General features: G+C 49.4%; 1 protein-coding gene across 1 annotated transcript in view; it reads left to right on the plus strand.

Annotated features, from left to right (window-relative positions):
• The first annotated feature begins 214 nt into the window (after positions 1 to 214).
• Positions 215 to 23,995, plus strand: part of SYT13 (synaptotagmin 13) — a 44,708-nt gene continuing 20,927 nt past the window's right edge. Inside the window, exon 1 of the mRNA XM_025451953.3 lies at positions 215 to 464. Coding sequence (XP_025307738.1) covers positions 282 to 464 — 183 coding nt within the window. The 5' untranslated portion in view covers positions 215 to 281. The remainder of the gene's footprint in view (positions 465 to 23,995) is intronic.

Below are 23,995 nucleotides of genomic sequence, written 5' to 3' on the forward strand. Positions count from 1 at the left end.
CCAGCTCCTGCCCCTCTGGGGGCCCCGCGTCCGCGCGCAGGAAGCGAGAAGGACGGCCCGAGGCGCCCCTGAGCTCGCACCCATCTCGACGGGGGCTGCGGTCGGGGTGGGGGTCTGGTCACGTGTCGGAGGGAGGGGTGCGGCTGACGTGGAGCTGAGAGCCGGCCTCCTCTGACGTCCTCGAGCCGCCCTCCCCCCCCCCCCCCCAGGCGGCGGGAGAGCAGCCGGCGCCCCATCCCCGGAGCTGCGGCGGCGGACGGCCCGCGCGGGGAGCGCGCACCATGGTGCTGTCGGTGCCCGTGATCGCGCTGGGCGCCACCCTGGGCACGGCCACCAGCATCCTCGCGCTGTGCGGGGTCACCTGCCTGTGCCGGCACATGCACCCCAAGAAGGGGCTGCTGCAGCGGGACCGGGACCCCGATCCGGAGAAGGCGAGGCCCGGCGTGCTCCGGGCCGCCCAACAGGTGAGCGGGCGCGGCCCCGGCCTCCCGGCGCGAGGGGTCCGCGGGGGGGTCCGCGGGGGGGGGGTCCGCGGGGCTGCAGGGCCCGACCCGGTGCCGACAGCCGCCCCCTTCTCTGCGCCGCCGAGCGAGGCGGGGAGGAGGGCGGAGAACCGGCGCGAGGACCCGCGACCCGCCGAGGGGTCCGCAAGGCGGGGTGGGGGGAGGATGGGAGCGCGAGAGGACGGGGTCAGCCAGCACTAAGGGGGAGGGGGGCGAACGGGAAAGGGGGCTTGGGCCGGAACCGGGGCTGCAGGGGGAGTTGAGCCGCTGGGAGGGAAGGGGGGGAGCTTGCAGAATTAGGGGGAGAGAGATGGGGCCAGAGAGAGAAGTTGGGGGGGTCTGATGTGGGGAAAGCACTGAGCCGAGGAGGAAACGAGAGGGGAGGTGGTTGCTGCTCCAGTGGGAGCTGGAGATGGGGCAGCTGGGCAGCAGGGCGGAGAGAGCCTGGGGTCTGGGGGGAGGCTGGTGGATCTGGGGGAGCCTGAGGACCTGCGCCCCCTCCCAGCCCTCAGTTCTCTGCAGCCAGAGGGGCTTGCTGTGGTCTCCCCTAGGATATTTCTGAAGATACCCCTAGGAGAGCTTTTAACCAACCCCCATTGGCTAGTACCCAGCGCCCCTTGGGGCAGGAAATGGGTGGTGTCCCCATTGTACAGTGCGGCAGAAGGGGTCTAGGGAAGACCCCTTTGGAAGGAGCCCCCTTACACAGGACACGTTCCTGAGGTGGGGAGTGCAGAATGGCCCGTGGGGACCCGGAGGAAGAGTCTTGCCGGGGTGTTTGAGGAAGGCTGGCCCTGCTGACTTAACACTTCCCGAGGCTCCGCTCGATCCCTTGTGGAGCTCGTAGGTCTGGAAGAGGCACAAAAAAATGCTGTGATTCCACCTTCCTTTTTCCAATCAATTATTCAAAAGCTCTGAGACTCAGTGCTTGGGGCCTCTGTCAGTCACCGGGTAGTGAAAGGGGAAGGAAATGGCTGCTGTCCTTGAGGCACTTACAATCCCAGAAAAGTGACATTGACACTGGCAGGAATAGGAGCCAGCGAGGCATCGGGACACGGGACCCTTCTAGAACCATCTGAGGTGGGAACGGTGGGCTCTCCACCCGCAGGGGGTTGAGGGCATGGATGAGCCCTTCAGAAGTGGTAGCCTGCTGCCTCCCACCCTTCTCTCCCACCCAGCATTAGGGGAGGGCCATGGTGCCCTTCACAGAGATGGCTCCTCAGGCTTTAAGGGAAGGCCATTGTGCCTTTCACAGAGGTGGCTCTTCAGGCACTGTCCCCGTCCCCTTCCCAGAGAGAAGCGCTGGGGAAGGAGTTGGTGTGAATGACCTCTGGAATCCCTTCCAGCTATGTTTTATTGATGACCAGTAGCCCACACAAGGGCCAATAATTTGTTAAAGACACCCCAGCTCTTGTCTCTTCTCGGCTCAAGCCCCCTCCCCCAACTCCTCGATGAGCTCGGAACAAGTCCTAGCTAACCGTTACATGGCATGCCCTTACGTCAGCCACCATAAGTGCTTTATTCCTAATGCACTTAGCAAGCCAATGAAGGACATGTGTGATGATCCTTAATTAAAGATGAGGAAGCTAAGGTTCAGAGAGGGTAAGTGACTTGCCCAAGGCCACACAGCTAGAGAAGTTTTAGAGCTGGCTGGATTCTAGCCAAGCTGGTCTGCTTCTGGAATCCGTGCTGTTAACCATTCCACTCGCTCACGTGCTTGATCTGGCAGGTGTCTACCGCTCCAGCCCAGCTCATGCCCTTTGTCCAATCACCTGAAATCTCACCTTCTGCGCATTCACAATCCTTCATAAAGACGACCTCGTCCCCCCAGCTTTCATGGCCATTTTCCTCTGGTTTTTCACACAGATGTCTTCTTCTCATCCTTAAGCCTCTTTCTGTTTAAATTTCCCCTTCTCCAGAAGATTTTGTCTCCCGCCATATGGAACAAAGTACCTCCTCCTCTATTGTCCTTCCAGTTCTTTCATAGTACTCGTTATAACTGCTTGTGATCCTTTGTGTCCACTTGTATGCTATGTATTTCCAGCATCTCCTCAATGTCTGGAACCTAGCAGGTGTCTAATAAGAAACTGTTGACAAGTAAAGGCATCCCCATGTCCACTTGGGATCATTGCCGGAGTCACTTCTCCCCATGTGAGTGCACGCACCACGCCTTTGTAACACTGTACTGCTAGCTCACTAGGGCCACGGTAAACATTTGCGGATACGTGAGGCCCCATCCTTCACATTCCCTCATCTGGTTCCCTCAGTGACAAGGATTTGGGCAACCCGGGCTGAATCTGTGGGCCCGTATGTGGTGTAGGGGAGATCTCACCATACTGGTTTGGCTGCCATTGTGCTCAGACTGATTCAGCCACTGACCCAGAAAGAGTAAACTGTGAAAAGCCAACACAATTACCATTTCAAAATAAGTAAAGGAGGTGGTGTTAGGGGTGGCAGATGAGGGCAGGGTGATGGAAGGGACACATGCTGACAATGAAGGGAGGAGTCAGGGAAGGCTTTTGGAAGGTGTTCCTGGAAGGAAGGGCATTGGGCTTGGGAACTGGATTCCAGACTCCCATACACTGAGAACCGCATGTCCGTAGGATGCAGGGGGACCACCCGGGTCTCTATAAGTTACTGGTTGCAGTTCCTGGAAAAATTCCTTGGCTATTCAGGTCTCATATGGTTGGATGAGGTTGTTGAAGTTTCAGTGCTTTTGAGAAGAGCTTGGAAGTTGCCCTGGGGTTTCTTAACCTGAGGTCCAAAGACTTCCCTATGGGGTCTGCAGATAGAATTTAAGAGGTCCGTGATCTTGGATAGGACAAAGTGACGCCTCTGTTTTCACTAACTTCTAGCTGAATCTTAGCATTGCCTATGAGGAGGAGTATCAACAAGGCAACCACAGGAGTGTTAACAATATCTGTGACTCGGTCCCCAAGGGAAATCACAGGTAGTTTTGAGGCAACTACAGCTGTCGTGGATACTCCACAGGATCGTTTATGTTCATCGCCAGTTCTCGATCATTGCTGCTTATTAAATCTCCTGCCAGATCCTGTTAGTGAACGAATGGATGAAGAGGCACACATAGAGCCATTTCACAAGCTGATTTTATTAGATGTTCCTCTGTAGTCCGATGTCTTTGATTTGCAAACATTCTGAGGATGTGTCCAGAGGGCTTCTCTGGAGAGCTAAAAGAATTCGTGGAACAAAAAGAACCCAGAATCTCTGCTAAGCGGGAGGACGGCGAGGGCAGGAGCTGTCCGTCATCCATCACCTTTCATGTCTCTGTGCTGGCTTCAATTCATAGTTTGTCTTTGCCTTGCCAAAATACACTCTCTGGACCCTTCATCCTGCCTTCCTGGACAATCCATCGCCCTCACCCAGGTGCCATCCTTTAGGGGGGAACACAAGGACTCAGTTTCCCTACAGTCCACTCATGGTCTGGCAGGATCGCCTAGGGCCTCATTCACTGCTCTCATCCCAGTTTTCAAAGCTTGGTGATTATGCAGTGACCAGGGAGCCTGAGTGAGGAAACAGGGCAGAGAGCAGCAGGATGGGTGTGCACGCACATGCATGTGAGCATCTTCCCTTTACCACTGCTTCAGAATCGACTATTGAAAGGTAGCCAAGCCCCCTTGGTTCCTTCCGCCTCAATTTCCTTTTCTGCACAGGCTTCCACTCACCTTATTCCTGAGGCCCTTCAGAAGAAGCCCTGTTTTTGGCTAACTGAAGTAATAAAGAGTGAGCATGGAGAACTGCTCTTTCCCACTGCTCAGACCCCCTGACACCCATCACTCAGCAAGAGTCTTGTTTCCAGAAAGCTTTGGTTTTAATGTCTGATTTTTCTCCCCGCACGGTGCTTACCTTGTTGTACTCTCAAAGTGAATCTTCTTGAATGTGTCTCAGAGGTCCCCAGGGTGACCCTGGTGCTGTCCCCTTGCAGCTAACGTGTGGTCAGAGGCTTTAGCCAAGTTGCTTGGACCCTCGGCAGGGGTTCCTTGCCTCTTCTCTCCATGTCCCCCGGGTCCTCACTGCCATTCACCACCAAACTATACAGTCCTATTCTCCCTCCAGTAGAGTGGGTTTCCATGGAACGCTGTCAGTCTGTTTGGGCTGTGATAACAAAATGCAGACTGGGCAACAAAAATGGACTTCTTACAGTTCTAGAGACTGGAAAGTCCCAAAACCAAGGTTCCAGCAGATTCAGTGTCCGGCAAGAGCCCATTCATAGACTTTGCCGTATCCCCCCTTATCTCCCCCTTCACCTGGGGGGAAGGGGCCAGGGAGCTGGCTGTGGCCACTTGTCTAAGGGCACAAGTTCCATTTATGAGGGCTCTACCTTCGGGACCTGACCATCTCCCAGAGGCCCACCTGCTAGTAGTATCTCCTTGGGAGCTAAATTTCAACAGATGAATTTGGGGAGGGACACGGACATTCAGACTTTAGCAAACATGAAAAAATTAATTCTAGGTTTTTATTGATAATGTCAACAAGTGTTGAGTTTGTATCCAATAATAAAGATAGAAATCTCTCCCCCAAAATCAGGGAGTGCATTTTTCATCATTCTTGTGTCCCTGACAATATCTAGTGTGATGCTGGGCCCGTGACAACCCTCGAATATACATTGTGAATGAAGTTGTCACATTGTGACATACGCTGAGGAAGAGCAAAGGCACAAAGAAGGGCAGAGCAGGAAGGTTTTATCTCCACCAGATTTGAAGTTAAGCCCAGTTTATGTTCGGTCTTGCCACTGGGAGCAGGCGATGGCCTGGTGGTGGTAGGACAGCTTCTGCAATTTTGTTCACATTCCGCTTCTTGATGGGGATGGGATGCTAGTCACCCGAGCATGTTGTTCACTTTGTGAAAGAAAATTCACCCAGCTCCACATTTATGATTTGTACACTTTTCTCGAAATAGTTACCATTAAAATTTTTCGTGCTGTGATAGGTTTGTAAACATTAACTTAGTATCAAATCACTATTTTTTCTCCCCAGAAGGACTTCTGGGCTATAATCAAGAGACATGGCCCTCTTTGTGTGTAAGTGTAAGTGTGTGTATGAGTGTGTATGAGTGTGTGTGTGCATGCGTGTGTGTGTGTGTGTGTGTGTGTGTGTGTGAAATCCATCACATACAACCTCCCTGGCCTTGTCTGTTCTCTTGCTGCTCCTCCTGGGGCCCCCTCCGTTTTGGGAATTGGGCCTCGAGACCATCAGCGTGGCCCTCCCACCTTGTTTCTCTCTTCCTTGGACCCCTGGAGCCACATTGTCTCCAATCACACGTCTGAATTCAGACTTACCAGAGTGTGGATGGATCAGAGCCCATTTGCTGCATTTCATTAGCTAATAAGTTCCTTTGTTAAGGGGGTCCCTGGGTGGCTCAGCGGTTTAGCGCCTGCCTTTGGCCCAGGGCATGATCCTGGAGTCCCGGGATCGAGTCCCACTTCAGGCTCCTGGCATGGAGCCTGCTTCTCCCTCCTCCTGTGTCTCTGCCTCTCTCTCTCTCTCTCTCTCTCTCTGTCTATGATAAATAAATAAATAAATCTTAAAAAAAAAAGTTCCTTTGTTAAGAGTCAGTGAGATGCAGCAACGAAGAGGTAGGCATGTGCTCTTCCCGTTGAGTGAGGAGACAATGAAGCCAGCAATCGCCATGAAGCACGTTACGATGGGGCAGGTGCAGGGGACATGGAAACCCTTCCGAGGGGGCATCCCCACCTTCAGCTCAAAGGACTTTCTCCTGTTCTGGCTGGGCTGCTCTGCCAAGGTCTCCTCTGCTCCCCCGTGGTCACAGGAGGCCCCATGAACTGTTAACCCCACTCCTGGAGCCGATGCGACTCTGAGCTGCTCTAAGGACTGCCCTCTGTGGATTCTTACCCTTTTATTTTTTTATTCTATTTTATTTTTATAATTGACACTTATGTTTATTGAAACTGCGCTCACCCCAAGCATAGATACCATGTGTCCCCATAGAGCACTATTACCATTCCATGGGTCATATTCCCTATGCTGTACCTTTCACCCTGTGACTTTTTTTTTTTTATTGGAGTTCAATTTGCCAACATATAGCATAACACCCAGTGCTCATCCCATCAAGTGCCCCCCTCAGTGCCCGATTCTTACCCTTTTAAAGGATTAATTTCTCAGCTGATCCCCTAGCTGGCAAAGTCTCCTGTTCATATTAACAAACAGACAAAAAACAAGCATTTCCATAGAGTAAAAGATGACAGTGATAGTGTAACTAACTTCTGTGGGCTTCTATATGTGTGCCAGGCTGTCTCTAACCATACTAATTTTATCTTCACGATAGCCCTATGAAATATGGGGAATTATTATTTCCATCTTACATATGGGAAAAGTAAAACACAGCGCACTGAAGCAATGTTTTGTGGCAGAGCTGGGAATCAAATTTAGGAAGTCTGGCTCCTGATCCCACACTTTTGACCAGGAGGCTGGAGGTTAGCAGAGAAAAGCTACTAAAAATGACACTTGAACCACTTTGTTTCCCCAGATAATGGCATCAAAGTGTCAAAAGTAGGCTTTTTTTTTTTTTTTTTTTTGCAGGTCAGCTTCAGAAACCTTTCCCAAAGCCTGAGATGGCTTTGTAGCCTCTTATGTCCATGACGCTTCAGTCACTGGGTGCAGCCAGGGCCCTCCGGGGAGATTGACATGGTAAACATGTTTGGGCTGGTTGCTTAGCAACATGGAAGACAGTATGAATTTTTCATCAAAAAATTAGCATAGATTATTTCAGAGAGATGAGCACACACCCGCCAGAAACACCAGGCCCTTCCAAATACAATGTGGACGCTAAGTCTGTGTCCACGATCCCTTCCCAGCCGTAGATCCCAGACCCAGCACATCTCCTTCCCTTGCTCGTTTCTCCTCTGATGGAGATTGTAGATAATTCAGGGGCCCGGCTCTTCTCTTCACGAGACTGACAGTTCACGGCACCTCGTGTTAACATCATGAGAAAAAAAATCACTGCATCTTTAGACATTTTCAGATTTTCAGATGCTGGCACCGGTTCCCAGCAAGTACCTGGGGTGCAAGAAGAGGAATAGACAGGCCGTTGGAGCGTGATGGAAGAAACACCCAGAGGAGAAATCCGAGGGGAGTAAGGCAAAGTCAGAAGGAAGGGCAGAGATGAGGCAGATGGGGAAGCAGCAGACCCAGAAGACAAAGAGGAGGCAGGATAAAGAGTGGCTGGCCATCCCAGAGTCGGAGGCCGGCAGGAGAAATCAGAACGCCCGGAGACGACCCACACTGTTGGACCTTCAATCTTCCAGTGATCAGCACAGCTCAGTGTTACTGCATTCACTCCCTCCGGAGCTATTTCTTGCTAACAAACATTGGGAAACCTTGCTTTGAGGATGGAGAATAGCTTCATGGGGATAAATGTTAAGAACCAAGGGATTTTCTGTGTACACATGCACACAAAGGGCCCTCGATAGCCAGTTTGTTAAGAAACAATGTGTTCCTAGATTTCTGAAACCAAACAGATGAAAAGGCTAGATATATTCCTTCCTCTCCCCTCCATCCCTCCCTTTCTGTCTTGATTATGTTTGTTGAGCACATACTGTGCTCGAGGGTGGGGGTATAGTAGTAATTGCTCCTGCCTCAATAATAGCTCACCCATCCTCAGCCCTCATGAAATTTATGTTGTAACGGGGGAGTCCAGACTTAATAGAAGAAGAGCCCAGATAAGTGAAAATGCAATAGTGGTAAGTGGTCTAAAGAGAAAGTTCTAGTGCTATGAGACTGTAAGGTGGGCCTGACCCAATCTGGAAGGTCAGATAAGACTTTCCTGGACAGAGTGATGGCTACACTTGAGAGCTGAACTGGAAGGGGAGTTAACCAGGGCAATGGAGAGGGGTGTGAGGGCTCCAGACAGAGGAATGGTCCGTGCAAAGGTCCTGTGACAGAAATCTCACATGTAGGAGGACTTTACCAAAAGGTCAATGTGCCTGAAGACCAGAATGCAAGGCAAGGCCTGGTGTACGATGAGGCCAGGGAGTGGACTGGGCCAAGCAAGGCATTGTAGACAATAGATAGGTTTACTCATTTCTTTTTTCTTTTTTCTTTTTTGATATTTTATTTATTTACTCATGAGAGACACACAGAGAGAGAGGCAGAGACACAGGCAGAGGGAGAAGTAGGCTCCATGCAGGGAACCCGATGCAGGACTCGATCTCATGGATTGAGTCTTCAGGATCACACCCTGGGCCGAAGGCGGTGCTAAACCGCTGAGCCACCTGGGCTGCCCATCATTTATTTTTTCATTCACATATGGAACTTGATCAATGCCTGTGTGAGGCAGACTTTATAGAAGAAGAGACCAAATAAGTGAAAATGCACTTAAAATGCACTTAATACAAAGGTTATAGTTATTTTAAAAAAACTTTAAACATTTTTAAAAAGATTTAATTTACTTATTTAAGAGAGACTGAGAGAGAGAACCAGCAGGGTGAGAGGCAGAGGGAGAAACAGACTCTTGGCTGAGCACCGACGCTATGGCTCAGTCCCAGGACCCTGGAATCCTCATAACCTGAGCCAAAGGCAGACACTTAACCGACTGAGCCACCCAGGTGCCCCTCAAAACTTTTTTTTAAATTGAGGTGAAATTCATATAAAATTAACTACTATTCCAGCACTTTGTTCTCAGCTTCATCCAGCTCTAAAACGTCTTTGTTCCCCCTGAAGGGGACTCTGCACCTATTACGCAGACACGCATTCAATTTCCGTCTCTGTTCCCACCCCTGACAACCAGCAATCTGCCCTATGTCTTTGCAGATCTGCCAGTTCTGGATGTTTGACATGTTTGGAGTGATAAAATATGTGACCTTTTGCATCTGGCTCTCTCTCACTTAACATTGTGTTCTCAAGGTTCATCCACGTTGTGGTTTGTACCAGGACTCGATTTTCATGGCTGAGTAATATCCCAGTATGTGTATAGTCCTCACTTTGTGTCTCCTTCATTGGCCAATGGGCATCTGGGTGGACAGTGGCTAGAGAGGGCCCTTCGTGCGCACGTGCATGCTGGTTCTGACATGTACGTGGAGAATCCCTTCGTTCTTGACATTTCTCCTCTTAAAGCTATCCTCCATCCCCCAAACCAACATTTCCCAATGTTTGTTAGCAGCCTTCTGGTTAGTGTGAATATGTGGCTGTGGACGTCCCTCCACGAGTATTTGACAACCTGTTTTCACTTCTCCCAAGTACATACCTAGGAGTAGAATTACTGCATCCTTTGGTAATTCTATGTTTAACTTTTGGAGGAAACGCCAAACTGTTTTCTATAGCAGCTGCGCTATTTACATTCCCACCAGCAATGTATGAGACTTCCAATTTCTTCACATCCTTGCCAACAGTTGTGAGTTTCCTTTTTTTGTTTTTTTTGTTACAGCCATCCTAGTGGGTATGAAGTGGTATTTCATTGTGACATTTTTTAGGCTTTTAATTTTTTTAAATCCAAACTCTTTTTTTTTTTTTTTTTGAGAGAGAGAGAGAGGGAACCAGCAGTGGGTCAGAGAGAAAGGGAGAGAGAATCCCAGCAGGCATCAGGTTTTTAGCGAGGGGCTTGATCCTATGACCCTGAGATCACAACCTGAGCCGAAATCGAGTCAGACTCCCAACCAACTGAACCTCCCAGGTGCTGCCCCCCACCCCTTATCCCGCTACGGCAAGGGGTGCTTATTTTTAAGGTGCTCATCAGTATCTGGCAAGTTTTTAAAACATTTCCTCTCTGTGTGGAATGCCCATGACCATGAATCCACAAGGACACACCTGTAAAAATATTTCATTGCTTCTGAGTCTTATAGGAGGAGTGCCGTGTGGGGCAGTCCTGGCTCCCCAGTTGAAAGAGCATGCTTGCACCTGGTGCTCCACCCTTTAAATACATTGCATGTAAAAAAAAATAAATAAATAAAAAATAAAAATAAATACATTGCATGTTATCACTGTCACATTCCCCACCCTTCCCCCCTTGAGCTTTAGCCCTCATGGGTCCTAATCGGCTTCACCCGTGTACCTGGAGTCCTAAAACACCCAGGTCCAGTTGAGGGGATTTACTATCTTTCACTTTCATTTCCTTAAGTATTGACATTATCAGACCAGTGCGATGCCACAAGAGGACCCTTGGTCCCCCGTGGTGTCAATTTGCTGCACAAGCACACAAACCTTCCCACTGAGGAGCTCCCCTAGTGTTAATTAAGTAAAAGGTGTTTTAATTGATGTATATTATAGAAAATCCCTGGGAGATTTTTACATGATGTTTAAGGGTGTGATATTTTGGGAAGTTGATTGAGGTTTTTGGGTGGATTTGGAATGCATTATAACTTTTCTCATTTAAAATAACAACATCAGGGGGATCCCCGGGTGGCTCGGCGGTTTAGCGCCTGCCTTTGGCCCAAGGTGCAATCCTGGAGTCTCGGGATCGAGTCCCGCATCGGGCTCCCGTCGTGGAGCCTGCTTCTCCCTCTGCCTGTGTCTCTGCCTCTCTCTGTCCTGAATAAATAAATAAATCTTTTTAAAAAATAAATAAAATAACAATATCAGAGAGCGCACTCTGAAATTTGCTAGCTAGCACCTTTCCATGAACAGATCAGAGTCAAATAGTAGTTGCGTACATGAATATGAGTAAGTAAAGGGGTGGGGAGTGTCCTATAAGAATTTTGTGGAAGTCTTCGTCCACCTGGTGTAGACCCCAGGGCACTTTGCTATATCTCATGGGCTCCCCCTGCCCTCCACTCAGTAAGTCCAAGATGGATTGCTCCTTCATAGGGAAACTGAGCAGGGCTGGCAGATGGCCAGAGAACGAGGAGAAATGTTGAATGGCTTCCTAGGTCAAAGGATGGGTGGATGGATGGATGGATGGATGGATGGATGGATGGATGGATGGGATCCATCAGGCTACTGCCTCTGCTTGCAACCCAAGTAAAAATCCCAAGCACAGGCGCGAAGAGGAAGGTGCCAAGCTTGCGGAGGCATCTCGGTGTTCACCTCTAGTGACACAGCAGGGAATGGAGACATGTCTGGAGGGCATGGCGGCCTCATCTTCTGTTCATTTTCCTCCCTTCCGAGTCTCTGTTCACTTGGCTAATGTCGGGACAGTTTAAGAACCTTCAGCTGTGAAGCCAATGGGTTAATGCCTACGGTAGAGCATGTTTTACTTGGAAGAGCATCATCCACCACGAAGTTTTGGATTTGCTGCTAAGAAAGGTGTGATGAGAAGGGTGTGGCTTATTGAGGCAGGATAGTGGAGACTTTGCTTTCCAAATGGAGTGAAGAGTCCTCTTTGGAGAGGACAGAGTTTGAAGATGAATGTCAGGTTGTGGGAAAGCCATGTGGCTGGGACATAGAAGACATCATGGGAACATCCATAAATGTAGAGTGATTTCTGCTTGCTCTCAGCTCGTTCTGAGAGCTGACCCCCTTCTCCCTTCCCACAGCCCATCCTCAAGCATCCTGGGAGGCATTTCGGTTTCCAGCTCAGTTCCTTCACTTAGAAGAAAGGGCAAGTCCATCAGAGAGACACAGTGAGGGCAGCGTGGCACATCAAGGCACGAGACCCCATAGCAAAACAGCAACAGTGATATGAAGGGCTTTGGGACACGGTCCCTGCCAGTGCGCCCTCGGGAGGAGCACCTCTCTTACCTTTCAAGTGAACAGATCCTTTAAGTAGAAACATGATGGTTGCCCTTTGCTCAACAACCTCATTGCAAACCACGCAGAAACAAAGAACAGAAAGGAATGGACGTGAGGTTTGGTAACCCATTTGGAATCACTACATGGTAGACTTGCATTTGATTTTTGGGTACCCGCCAGGATTAGAGAGCTTAGTAACAATCGAGTTTTTTGAGATCCCTCAAAAGAAGAAATTGCTTCTTAGAATCTAGAAACTGTTAAATTTTTTTTAAGATTACATTTATTCATGACAGATACAGAGAGAGAGAGAGGCAGAGACACAGGCAGAGGGAGAAGCAGGCTCCATGCAGGGATCCGGACATGGGACTCGATCCCAGGTCTCCAGGATCACACCCCGGGCTGAAGGTGGTGCTAAACCGCTGGGCCACTGGGGCTGCCCTAGAAACTGTTAATTTTATGATCAAGCTGCTGAGTTAGACTAGGAAACAGGTTAGGCTTAGATCCCAAACTTTGAATTTAAATGTAGCCTCTACCATTTTCCTAAATGACCTTGACTGTTGTGAATCCTGCTTTTTTCATCAACAAGCAGGGATGATGATCGTGTTCTCTAAGGTAATATTAAAGGCTAAACGAGGTAACTTTTGAAAGCACCCCACAGACTCAGCACCTGGCACTACTCCGAGCATATTTTAAGTATCTCAAAATCGTTTTCTTATTGATCTTTTATGAGAGTAGTGATTCATGAGTATGTTCACTATGCAGGAAAGAGAGAGCCCATGAAAACGTTCCAGGTGTGAGAAATGAAAAGGCTTCCCTGAGGATGGGAAGGAGAGCATGAACATTCTACTTCTAGGATAGTCTTTCTTTTAAAAAAACATTTTCTTGACAAACTACTATGTACAAGGCATTGAGCACTGGGGACACTGCAGGAACCAGACAGACAACGTCTTTGACTTCCTGTAGCTCAGATTTAAGGGGTGGAGATGTTCACCACGCAGCTGTACAAGTGAATATAAATCTACAGCTGTGTTAGGTGTGGTGAGGCAGGTAGGAGGGCTCCCAAAAAGTGATAGTTGATTACTGCTCTGAACATCAACAGTTTTGGAGACTCCTTTCAGTAAAAAAATTTGAGCATGTGAACTTGTATATTGTACATATTAATTCTTTGTAACGCGTATATATATTCTCATATGTGTTATATATATTACTCTACTAATAGATCATATACATAATAAAATATGCACAACATGAATCTTTTAAAACAATGAGATAAAAATAACATTATAAAGTGAAAATCTGTTATTTTCTTCCCATGCCCCAAATGAACTGTCTTGCATACCCTCCTGACATACAGTTAGTGGTATTTGCTAGGTGAAGGTGTTGGGGATGACATTTGAAGTCTTCTGGGCATAGGGCATGTGCAAAGGCCCTGTGGAAAGAACAAATATCACTCAGGAGGGACTGGATGAAGGTCGAAGTGGGAAGAGTATCAAAAGCATAGGAGGGAGTGAGGTGAAGGGGCCAGTCAGGCCAGGGCAGAGGCATCCAGGACCTTCTAGGCCACAATAATTGTTTGGATATTTATCCCAAGAGCAGTGGAAGCTACTGAAAGGTCTTCAGTGAGATGTGCATGGCCCTATTTGGGCTGCGAAACCATCCTTCTGGATGGGGAAGAGTGGAAAGAGAGAGGTCACGGGGAGGCCTGGAGAAAGACTGTGATGGTTTGGGCTGATATGATGGTGGCAGTGCTTTGGCGGGATGTTTAGGAAATAGATCGACTGGCTTTGCTTATGGTTTGGGTGTGGGCTTCAGGAAAAGGGAGGAGTTAGGGATGACACCTGAGGTTTTTCACTTACCCAGCTGGATGGTGGTAGTAGTTAGCAAAATAGGGAACACTTAGCAATAGCGGGTTTGAAGTCACCGGGTTCACTTTTGTGTAAGGAAAGCATGAGGAGTCTTTGCACGATTTGCAAGAAGATGTCAATAGTGGGAGTGGTTTAGCAGGTCCGGAGCTCACAGTATGGCTGTGATGTATATCGGGGAGCCGAGGATGCAGGTTGGGGAGTCATCTGTAAGAGGCAACCAACATAGCCATGAGCACGGCTGAGACCACCTAGCCAGAGAGCAGAATGAGAGGGGAAAAGAGCCTGGGAAGTACCGGTGGACACCAGCATTTCATGAGAAAGACAAGTGGCCGGAGAGGAAAGAGAAGAATCTGGAGAATGTGATGTCTGAGGAATAATACTAACAGGTGAAAAAAAAAAGCTTTTTTAAGAGGATGGGAATCATCAAGTGTGAACCTGCCCCTGAAAAGTCAAGGAAGGTAGGCCTGAAAAAAATCCATAGGAATGAGAGTGAAGGTCATTGGTGACCTTGGAGACCAACCGTGACCTTCCCTGGGCTGACAGGGCCCTTTGGGAACGACTTGTCACACGGACAGAGAGTGAGGACATGAGGAGGGCACCGAGTACTGGCAGTTGTTTTGAGGTGTGTGGAGAGGGCGAGGATGGTGGCTGAGTAGGGGACAAGGAGCCAGCGGACTGATGAGCACATTTAAAAGCTGCTGGGGGCGAGGGGATCCCTGGGTGGCTCAGTGGATTGGCTCCTGCCTTCGGCCCAGGGCGTGACCCTGGAGCCCCGAGATCGAGTCCCACGTCGGGCTCCCTGCATGGAGCCTGCTTTTCCCTCTGCCTGTGTCTCTGCCTCTCTCTCTGTCTCTCTGTCTCTCATGAATAAATAAATAAAATCTTTTTTTTTAATAAATAAAATCTTAAAAAAAAAAGCTGCTAGGGGAGGAGTCAGTTGAAAGGGAAAGGTAAACATTCAAGAGAGAGGAAGAGAGAGCTGGTAAGTAACCCAAATGCCGTGGGGACAGGTGCCAGGCTGGGCTGGAAGGGCCGGTCCCCAGCAGGAGAGCGAGAGGCACCCCTGCCGTCATGTAACAGGACTGGGGCGGCCACAGCGTCCTTCTACCCACGGAGAGCAGGTGCATGTCTGTTAGGATGCGAGGGGGCCTTCGTCGTCCTGGCTGCTTCTTGTCTGTGGAGGAAGCTTGAGGTCCAAAATGTGGGTTCGGGGAAGGAGTTACGGGGAGGGTAGGATTGCGGGGCAGGGCTGGGAGCCAGTTCGAGGCTGCTGACCATGAATTTGGCGGGGGACCACCCCCCTAGAGCGACCTAGCGTGGTGCAAGGCTGTCAGGTGTAGGCATCGCGGTGTAGCGGGTTCAGCCAGTGTTGGGGTGTTAGCACAAGGCATCAGGAAAGGGTGGGAAGGCCAGGGGGTCTTTGCACTCTAAAAAGGTGTTGAAATGATGGACTGTGGGATTAAGGTGGGAAGGCTGCCAAGTGAAGAAGGGGGAGAGAAAGCACAGGGCTGCCTGGTGTGGAGGCTCTTTAGGGGTGGGAGGGAGAACAGCTGTGGGGCGGGGGGCGGCCAGCAGTGGCTGGAAGAGGGGGCCGTGCCTGCAGGTGCCCCGACGGCAGAGTGCCCACCAGGGTCAGAGATGCCAGAAGTGTCCTTCGGTTCCCTCACCACAGTACAGAGAATGATCGACGGACTTGAATTATTAAGACCAGCTAGTTAAGTCAGCAGTTGCCCGTCCTGTGATGTCTCTGGAATTCTGCACGTTAGGGAAACATGAGATGCTAAGGAAGAAGCACCTTGAATCTGTAACTTCTGAAGGCCCTGGGGAGAGTCGGGCCGGCTGCCTGCCGTGGTGGGCTGTGCCCGTGGCTTCGTGTCCAGAAGGATTAGTATCTGAGGCCGCTGGTGTGTTTGCAGTGCCCTGAGCCGCTGCCTGAGATCCAGGCAACTGACATGACTGCGTGAGTTGTCCCTGGCGGAGTCACGTCGGGGCCCCTGGCCTCCTCAGGAGCAGAAGGGTGACCCTGGCCGCCGCTGCCACTGGAGACCAAGGTCCCATGACTCCTCCAGGTGGCCTTTGCAAGGCTGCACTAATTGCAACAGTACGTGAAACGGTTATTGGATTAATAATTTATATTAATAATTAAGTTATGATCAAAATGACTACAGTAGGGCAGCCCGGGTGGCTCAGCGGTTTAGTACAGCCTTCAGCCCAGGGCTTGATCCTGGGGTCCCACGTCGGGCTCCCTGCATGGAGCCTGCTTCTCCCTCTGCCTGTGTCTCTGCCTCTCTCTCTCTCTCTCTCTCTGTCGCTCATGAATAAATAAAATCTTTTTTAAAAATGACTATAGTAAAATAATTTGATGTGATGCCGAGATGATTGGAGGACATGAGGCACTCGGGCTTCGGGTTCTGATGGCAGTCTGTCCCTTGCTTGCTGTTCGATGGCGGGCTAATGACTTCACCTGTCAGTGCATCAGTGTGGCCATCTCTTAACTGTGTCATTGTCACTGAATTGTGGGGATTCAAATGGATGATCCAGCGTCCAGAACTTAGATGCTGGGCTGGAAACCATCCCTTTGCACCCAGAGCACTCTCAGCATCTTTCACTCCCGCCCAATCTCACCCCCTTTCCCTAGCCTCCCCCTTCCCGTGCCCTGGCACCCGAAGGCCAGGTCCAGGGCTATGAACCGTGCGCAGCTACTCCCGGCTCCTGGCAAGTCTCCATCCTGTGTTGTTTTCCTCCACCTCCTACACTTTTGTAAATACCTGCTTTATGAAACTCTCCTAAGTGGTCTGCTTTCAGTGTGCCTTCTGTTCCTGCCCAAACCCTTACTGATAGGGTTTTCAATGTTAGCTATTATTACCAGCCCTGATAATTAATAACGACAAAGGGAGAGTCTGTGCATCACCAAGAGAGGTTATACATTGGCAGAGGTCAGGGTCAACAGTGCTAAGGCCCTGTTTGCACAAGGCTTCATTGTTTAGAACCTGCTTTCATTAGGCTCTGGCATGGTTCCCATTGGCCTAGCCTCCAGCATGGTTTACCCCTGCCTCTCCTTTTTTTTTTTATTTTTTTATTTTATTTACTTATTCATGAGAGACACACAAAGACAGAGACAGAGACAGAGACACAGGCAGAGGGAGAAGCAGGCTCCATGCAGAGAGCCTGACATGGGACTTGATCCCGGGTCTCCAGGATCAGGCCCTGGGCCGAAGACGGTGCTAAACCGCTGAGCCACCCGGGCTGCCCTACCCCCTGCCTCTCCTATCCATAGTTATCTTTGAATGTTGGGCTGAGCCCCTCCTGCAGGAAGCTTTCTCTGACCTCACAAACCATGAGAACCTCCTCGGTGGTTTTTTGCAGCTCATAGTCTAGACACCTGGCCCTTCAGGATTACCTTCAACACTTACTATCTTCTTATACATATGCAGCAGGGAAGCCACCTAGCTTTCATCTTGGGTGCCAATTCTTACCCATTTGTAGCAGCTTCCGGAGCCCTGAGCTGAACAGGCCCTGTCTGAGCAGAGCAGGAAAGAATGTTTTAACTTATTAGTCATGTCTGCCACGGACACAGGAGAGTTCTAGCATGAGCAGTTCGTATTCCCCGTATATGAAATATCTCGTCTGCACCATGGCATGGTCAACTTCCTGAGGACGGGTTTTAAGGGCGCGTGGATACACAGTTAGTAGGCAAAAAGTGTGTGCAGATTTCTGTGTGGTTGTCTAGAAATGGGAGGGTTGGGGCTTAAAACCAAAATCTAAGGAGGATCTAATAAAACAGTCACGGTCCTGTTTGGAAGCCACACTTCACAACTTGGCTGTTTTTTAAACCACGAGGGTAGAAAATGAGGTGCTGTGCAAGTGTCTGCCCAGAAGTGGATGGATGTCTTCAGTTAGCGACTCTCTGCACTTGTATTCCACGAGGCATCACCTGTGATGGATGACGCTCACATGCTCAAGGGTCTTACAGAATTTTCTTGCTCTCCCACTAAGAAAAGCTTATCAGAATGCAAATGTGTGAAGGAGGTATTACTATGGGAATAACCTTGAATGTGCTCTGATTTTTTTTTAATGGGAAAAAGAAAGTATCAAATTTTAGTACTTTAGCTATTGTTGGTAATATATCTGCTTAAGGAAAGGTAAAACACTGCTGCCTTTGTCAGTAGTTTCATCGTCAAGCATTATAGAATCAAAAAAATCCCATAGGTGTTCTGAAGGAAGATCCTGAATTCAGTGCCAAGGAAACCAGCCTATCACCAGATTTCTCAGCCTTTCATACCCAAATGACGTTCCAGCGTTAGAGACATGGCACCCACAGATAAGAAAGTGAGAAAAAGTGTCTGATATATTCAAACGGACAGTTGCTTAAGGCCACAGAAACCAACATTAAGTGTCTGTGTTCTCGTACTACAGAAATCATTGATGATGCAGCATTGAGATCTTCCTCCTATACATGGACACAGTTTCACAGAAAGACTTTGAAGTCCCCAGGAAACCAATAGAGGGGGTGCAGGGGGCAGATTCTGACTGTTAAAGGCTGGCTGAGATTGTGCTTGGATTCAAACCCACTAGCCACAGTGCTGCTACAGCGGCTGGAGATGGGGGATGAGGATGGGGGAATTGGGATAACAAGACTGAGTTTGAACCCCTGGTCAGAGGTTTTTCTCTGACCTTGAAAACCATCCTGGCTTTGAAACAATGCTTATGACCGATGCTGATGACGTGACAACATAGTGTTGCCATTGTCTTGGCTCATGTCACAGACCAGACATATTTTCAGCACGAAGGATGCCAAGCCCGTATCCAAAACTGAGAGGAATAACGAAGCTGATGCCCAAACATCCAGACACTTCATTTAGAAAAAAAAAAAAAAAAAGGCCCAGACAACTGGGTGGGGAGGGGAGTGGAGTTATCCGTCTAATGGTACGGGGCCTGCCAGCAAATCAAAAGCACCTAGCTGGACCTCTCCATTTCCACCTGTTTATGGGCTGGGATCCAGAGACAGCCCCCGGAGAGCCATGTCCTGCGGTGTCATGGTCAGCAGCCCTGGCTGTGGGTGGATCTGCTTCCAAGGCCAAAGCAGCCCTACATTTGCTGCAGGATCTTGGACAAGTTGCAAACTCTCGAGCCCCATTTTCCTCCTTTGTGAAGAACTAGGCTTCTTTGATACTAGGTTTTTATTTATTCATATTAGGGTGTAGAATAGGGAAAGTATTAGGCACTTACCTCTAGGGTTGTGTGAGGTTGTGTGAGGTAAAGTCTGTAGTGCTTCGAGGAGCATGGGGCATGCACGCAGGCAGTGGTCAAGAGGTGGAGGCCAGCGCCCTTCAGGCACTGTGATGTGACCAATGGCATCAATGCAGGGACCACCTAGAAGACAGAAATCTCTAGGCAGGATCTGGCCATTTTGCGGCTTCCAGTCCCCCAGAATTGTTTTGTTTTTTTAAAATTCTGCTTATTCTGGGAAATTTTGGGAGAAGGGCAGTGTTCGCTGCCCCTCCTCTTCAGGAGGCTTTAAGCTTTAGTTGTACCCACTGCTCTCCAAACACAATGAGGCCTTTCAAGCCACGGCCTCGGTCCAGATTGCCTTCCCCTCACCTCTCCACTGTCAAACCGCTGCTCCTGCTTCCAGGAGTGCCCAACCCAAAGTCAGAGCCTCTGCATCTTCCTGAAAACCTCCTCCCTTCAACACACACAGCCCACCCTGAGATCTGCTCCACCCCGCCCGGCAATTCGATGTGCTCCTATAAACCCTGTCTCCCACTGCTGATCTCATCATAGCACTTATTACTATATGAATCCCCCACTGCCCACTCCTCCCCACACACGCAGTGTGGGCAGGCAGGGACCAGCGTCTGCTGCGGGCTCCGTCACACTGGGTTCTCCATCTCCAACAGTGACCAATGGAATGCATGAATGGACAGCTGGGGTCAGAGGGCAGAGGTGGGACTGGGTCCCCCCAGCCCCAGTGGCTTCTCCTTAGATCTACCCAACACCTTAGAAAGGTAACAGACCATCGTAGCTCTGGTTCCTTGGTCTCTCCCAGGCAGGGAAGCACATGGTCAGGCTGTAAAGCCTGCAGGCTCCATGGTCACATGCTGGGGTTCGAGAACACTAGCCTTGCATCCCCTTCCCTCCCACCTCCCTCCCATCACCATCTGTCTCTGATACTGCCTTTTTTGCATCTAGTGACTTCTTGCTTTCTTCTCCACTGGCGATGCTCACCCCACAAAGGAAGTGACGGGACAGTGTTGTTCCTACAGCCGACCAGCATCTAGAGATTTCGTAAATGTTGAACAGATGATTGAACGACTACCAGCAGGGAAAGGGTTGGCACTGGGCTGGCTGCTATTTTCGTTGTGTCTCACTCTTGTCCGGTGGAGAAGCACATTTACCCAACTGACAGCAAGGCTAATTCACTGACAGACCTCCTCGTCTATTGCATCTCCTGGTCTGTCGCATGAGGTACCAGCGAGGGGGTGGGGAGTGTCCTGGGCCCCACAGAGGAGCCTTCTTAGGTTTTAAAATGACAAAGGATGGGGAAGAAAGTAGGTGAGTCCCCAGGGAGGGGGATTTGAAAAGGGATGAGGGTACAGACTTGTAATAAACAGAAGAGGAGGTGTTGGAAGGGGTATTGAAAGATGTAACGGTGGCTGGGTTGCCATGGAAACACTGTGTGGTGCCTGGACCGGAAGACAAGCTGCTCCTTCGAAGTGAATTTCAACCTTGCAGCTGGAAGTATGCCCTTCCCCAGCATACACCCTCCCCTGGGGCCTGACCCCCTGCGTTTGCCCATAAGCCTCTAAGAAGTAGAGGTCTGGTACCAGCAGTTCCCCTGGAGTGGGGGATCCACCAGACAAGTAGTTGGGGACCCGAGGGGACCTGCTGAGAGACAGGGAGGCTGTGTCCAGGAGGTGCTCACCACACCAAGGCCGTGTCTACACCTATCCTACTTGAATTTCTGGGGCCTTTCCAAAACCGGGGTGTTCCCACATGGGCCACAGGGACCACCCACATTACAGCCGTGCTGGGGAGCTTCTCAGACATGCAGGTTCCCCAGGCTCGACCTAACACCTCTGAATCAAACATCTGGGCTTTCGGGTTTCAGAAAAATCTGAATTGTTCACTTCGGCAGGTGGGAATTATGCATATCCAAGTGTGAGAAAGCAGCACCTATAACCCAGTTCCTTCAATCAAAGGTGCGTAGAGGCGTTGGGGCAGTGGGGCCACCCAGTGGCCTGGGCATCAGTCTCCATGGAAGGAAAACACCAGTGAGCAGTAAAGTATGACTGAAGATGAGAGGAGGTGGAGAAGGGGGCAGGAAGCGGGGCAGAGCGGTCGGTGTAGGGCTCTGGAGTGAGTCTGTCTGGGTTTGACTCGAGCCCCTCCACTCACCAGCTGATGGTGCTTCCTATCTGGAAAAGAGAATTGATCCTAGGAGCACTTCCTGATAGTGTCATTGTGGGGATTCAGTGAACAAATACCTACACAGTGCCGGGCCCAGGTCGGCAGAGCCACAAGGTGGAAGAGGCCGGGACTCTGAGTTTTGAGAAGGTCCGGTAGACCTTTTAAGACTATAAGAAACCAGCTTTTCTTGTGCTCGGCCATATAGGTGTGGGAGTTGTTTGTTACACAGCAGTGAGCATGGCCTGACTCCTACAAGGCTGTTAACAAGTAGCCTGTTAGCTGTAAAGCTTCAACCAGTTGTAGGGGTGTGCAGAGATGCTCTCTCGAGGGAATGGGCAGTGGGGACCAAGCCTTTGGGTTGGTGAAGAGCCTCTATGACTTCACCCCAAGTTCTCTTTGGGAGAATTGTATATACGACTGGAAGGAATTCCCACTCACAGTCTCGGCCTCCAGGAGTTGGTTCTTTCCCAGAAGCAAAATGACCATTTCTCACCATTAACTTCTAGCTTGACCTGATGGACTTACTGCCCATTGTCCAGACATTAGGGAGAGAGTCCTGCTTCTCTACTAGGAGAGAGCCTGTGTGTGTGTGTGGGGGGGGGGTGCGGTGTTGGAGGCAGAGCCAGTGTCCTGGGAAATATCTCAAGTCACAAAATAGACAAGGGCAACTTTTCCTTCCTGGTGATAATTTAAAACATTTTCATCCTAAACCAATCGCATGGCACCAGATACAAAAAGGCACATTAATTTTCATGATAGAATTAGAGATTTCAGGAAAGATTCCCAATTGCTCCAGAAGACTTTCCCTTTCCCTAGAAGATGTGTTATCTTTCTCTGCCCCTAGAGCTGCTTTGAAAGGAAAGTTGAGAAACACTGATCTGGAGACCCCTGGATCCTAAATAGAAGTCCATAGACAACAGTTCTGAGCTGGCTGTATTAGGAATCACTTGGGACCCTTGCTGAACACTCAGATTTTTTTTTTAAAGATTTATTTATTTATTCATGAGAAACACAGATTGAGAGGAGAGGCAGAGATATAGGCAGAGGGAGAAGCAGGCTCCTCGCAGGGAGCCCGATGCGGGACTCGATCCCGGATCTGGGGATCACAAGCTGAGCCAAAGGCAGGTGCCCAACCACTGAGCCACCCAGGCGTCCCAACACTCAGATTCTTATGCCCATTTCAGAAAGCCTAATTCACCAGGTTGGATCGAGGTGTGTGTGTGGGGGGGGGGGGGGAGGAGGGGTTGTCTCTATATCCACTTCTCTCTAAATTATTAGTGAGGTACAGTTCACATGCAGTGAAATGCACACTTTAGAAGTGTATAGCTTAATCAATTTTGACCAATATTTATCCCGTGGGCTGTAACCACACCTCTAACATGCCTCTTGCCATTCACCTCTCCCAGAAGCAACCGCTGTTCTGATCTCTATCACCACTGATCAGTTTTACCTGTTCTAAAACTGCTTGTAAATCAGTGTTTCTCAGTCGGCACTACTGACATTTTGGGTTGGATAATTAATTCTTTGTTGTAGGGCTCTGTCCTGTGCATTGGAGGATGGTTAGCGGCATTCCTGGCCTCCACCCAGGAACAGCCTCCACCTGCCAGTTGTAACAAGCAAATACGTCTCCAGACGTTGCAAATGTTCCCTGAGTTAAGCACTAGTGATAAAAATTGAATTATGCAAAAAAAAAAACTAAAAAAAATTGAATTATGCAGTATATATTTTTACGTATCGTGACATACATCCTTTCACTTAGCACATTTTTGTGATTTTTCTCTATTGTTGAGCACACAGATAATTTATTTCTTTTTATTTTTGAGGACTATTCCATCACAAAACTATGCCACAATTTGCTTAACCCATTTTCCTGTTGATGGACATCTGGTGATGCCAGCGTGGGGCTGGAATGAGTAAAGTTACTAATATTTTCATTGTCTCTGGATGAATACCTATGGGTACAATGGTTGGACCATAGGGTAGATAGAATTTGTCTGAAAGTACAAGTTGTCCAAAGTGGTTTACAGTTTTCTCTTCCAAGCAGTGTATGAACATTCCCATGAACTCCCATCCTTGCCCGTACTTGATATTGTCACTCTTTTGAAGTTTAGCCATTCTGGTAGATGTGTCATAGTTTACATTTTTTATGGCTTCTTGGAAAATTCTCCCAAACAGATGCATTAGTTGTATAGTGCCATCTAACAAATTATCCCCTAAATTAGTGGCTCAAAATCACACCAGATTGCAGTTCCTGAGGGTCAGGAATCCAGCCCTGGCATAGCTGGGTCATCCGGTTCTGGGTCGCATTGTCCAGGGCTGCGGTTATCTCAGGGCCTGACTGGGGAAGATCTACTTCCAAGTTGTTGGCAGCATTCAGTTCCTGCCAGGCCTTGCCACCTGGGTCTCCCCATGCTCCCCAGGCAGCTCTCAACATCACGGCCTGCTTGTCAGAGGGAGCAGACAAGATGAAATCTCATCCTTTTGTAACCTAATCTCACACGTGACATCTCATCACATATTCTATTCATCAGAAGCGAGTCACGAGGTCCAGCCCACAGCCAGGGGAAGAGAATTACACAAA

Source organism: Canis lupus, chromosome 18 (genome assembly GCF_003254725.2).
Source record: "Canis lupus dingo isolate Sandy chromosome 18, ASM325472v2, whole genome shotgun sequence".
NCBI classification, from domain to species: Eukaryota; Metazoa; Chordata; class Mammalia; order Carnivora; family Canidae; genus Canis; species Canis lupus.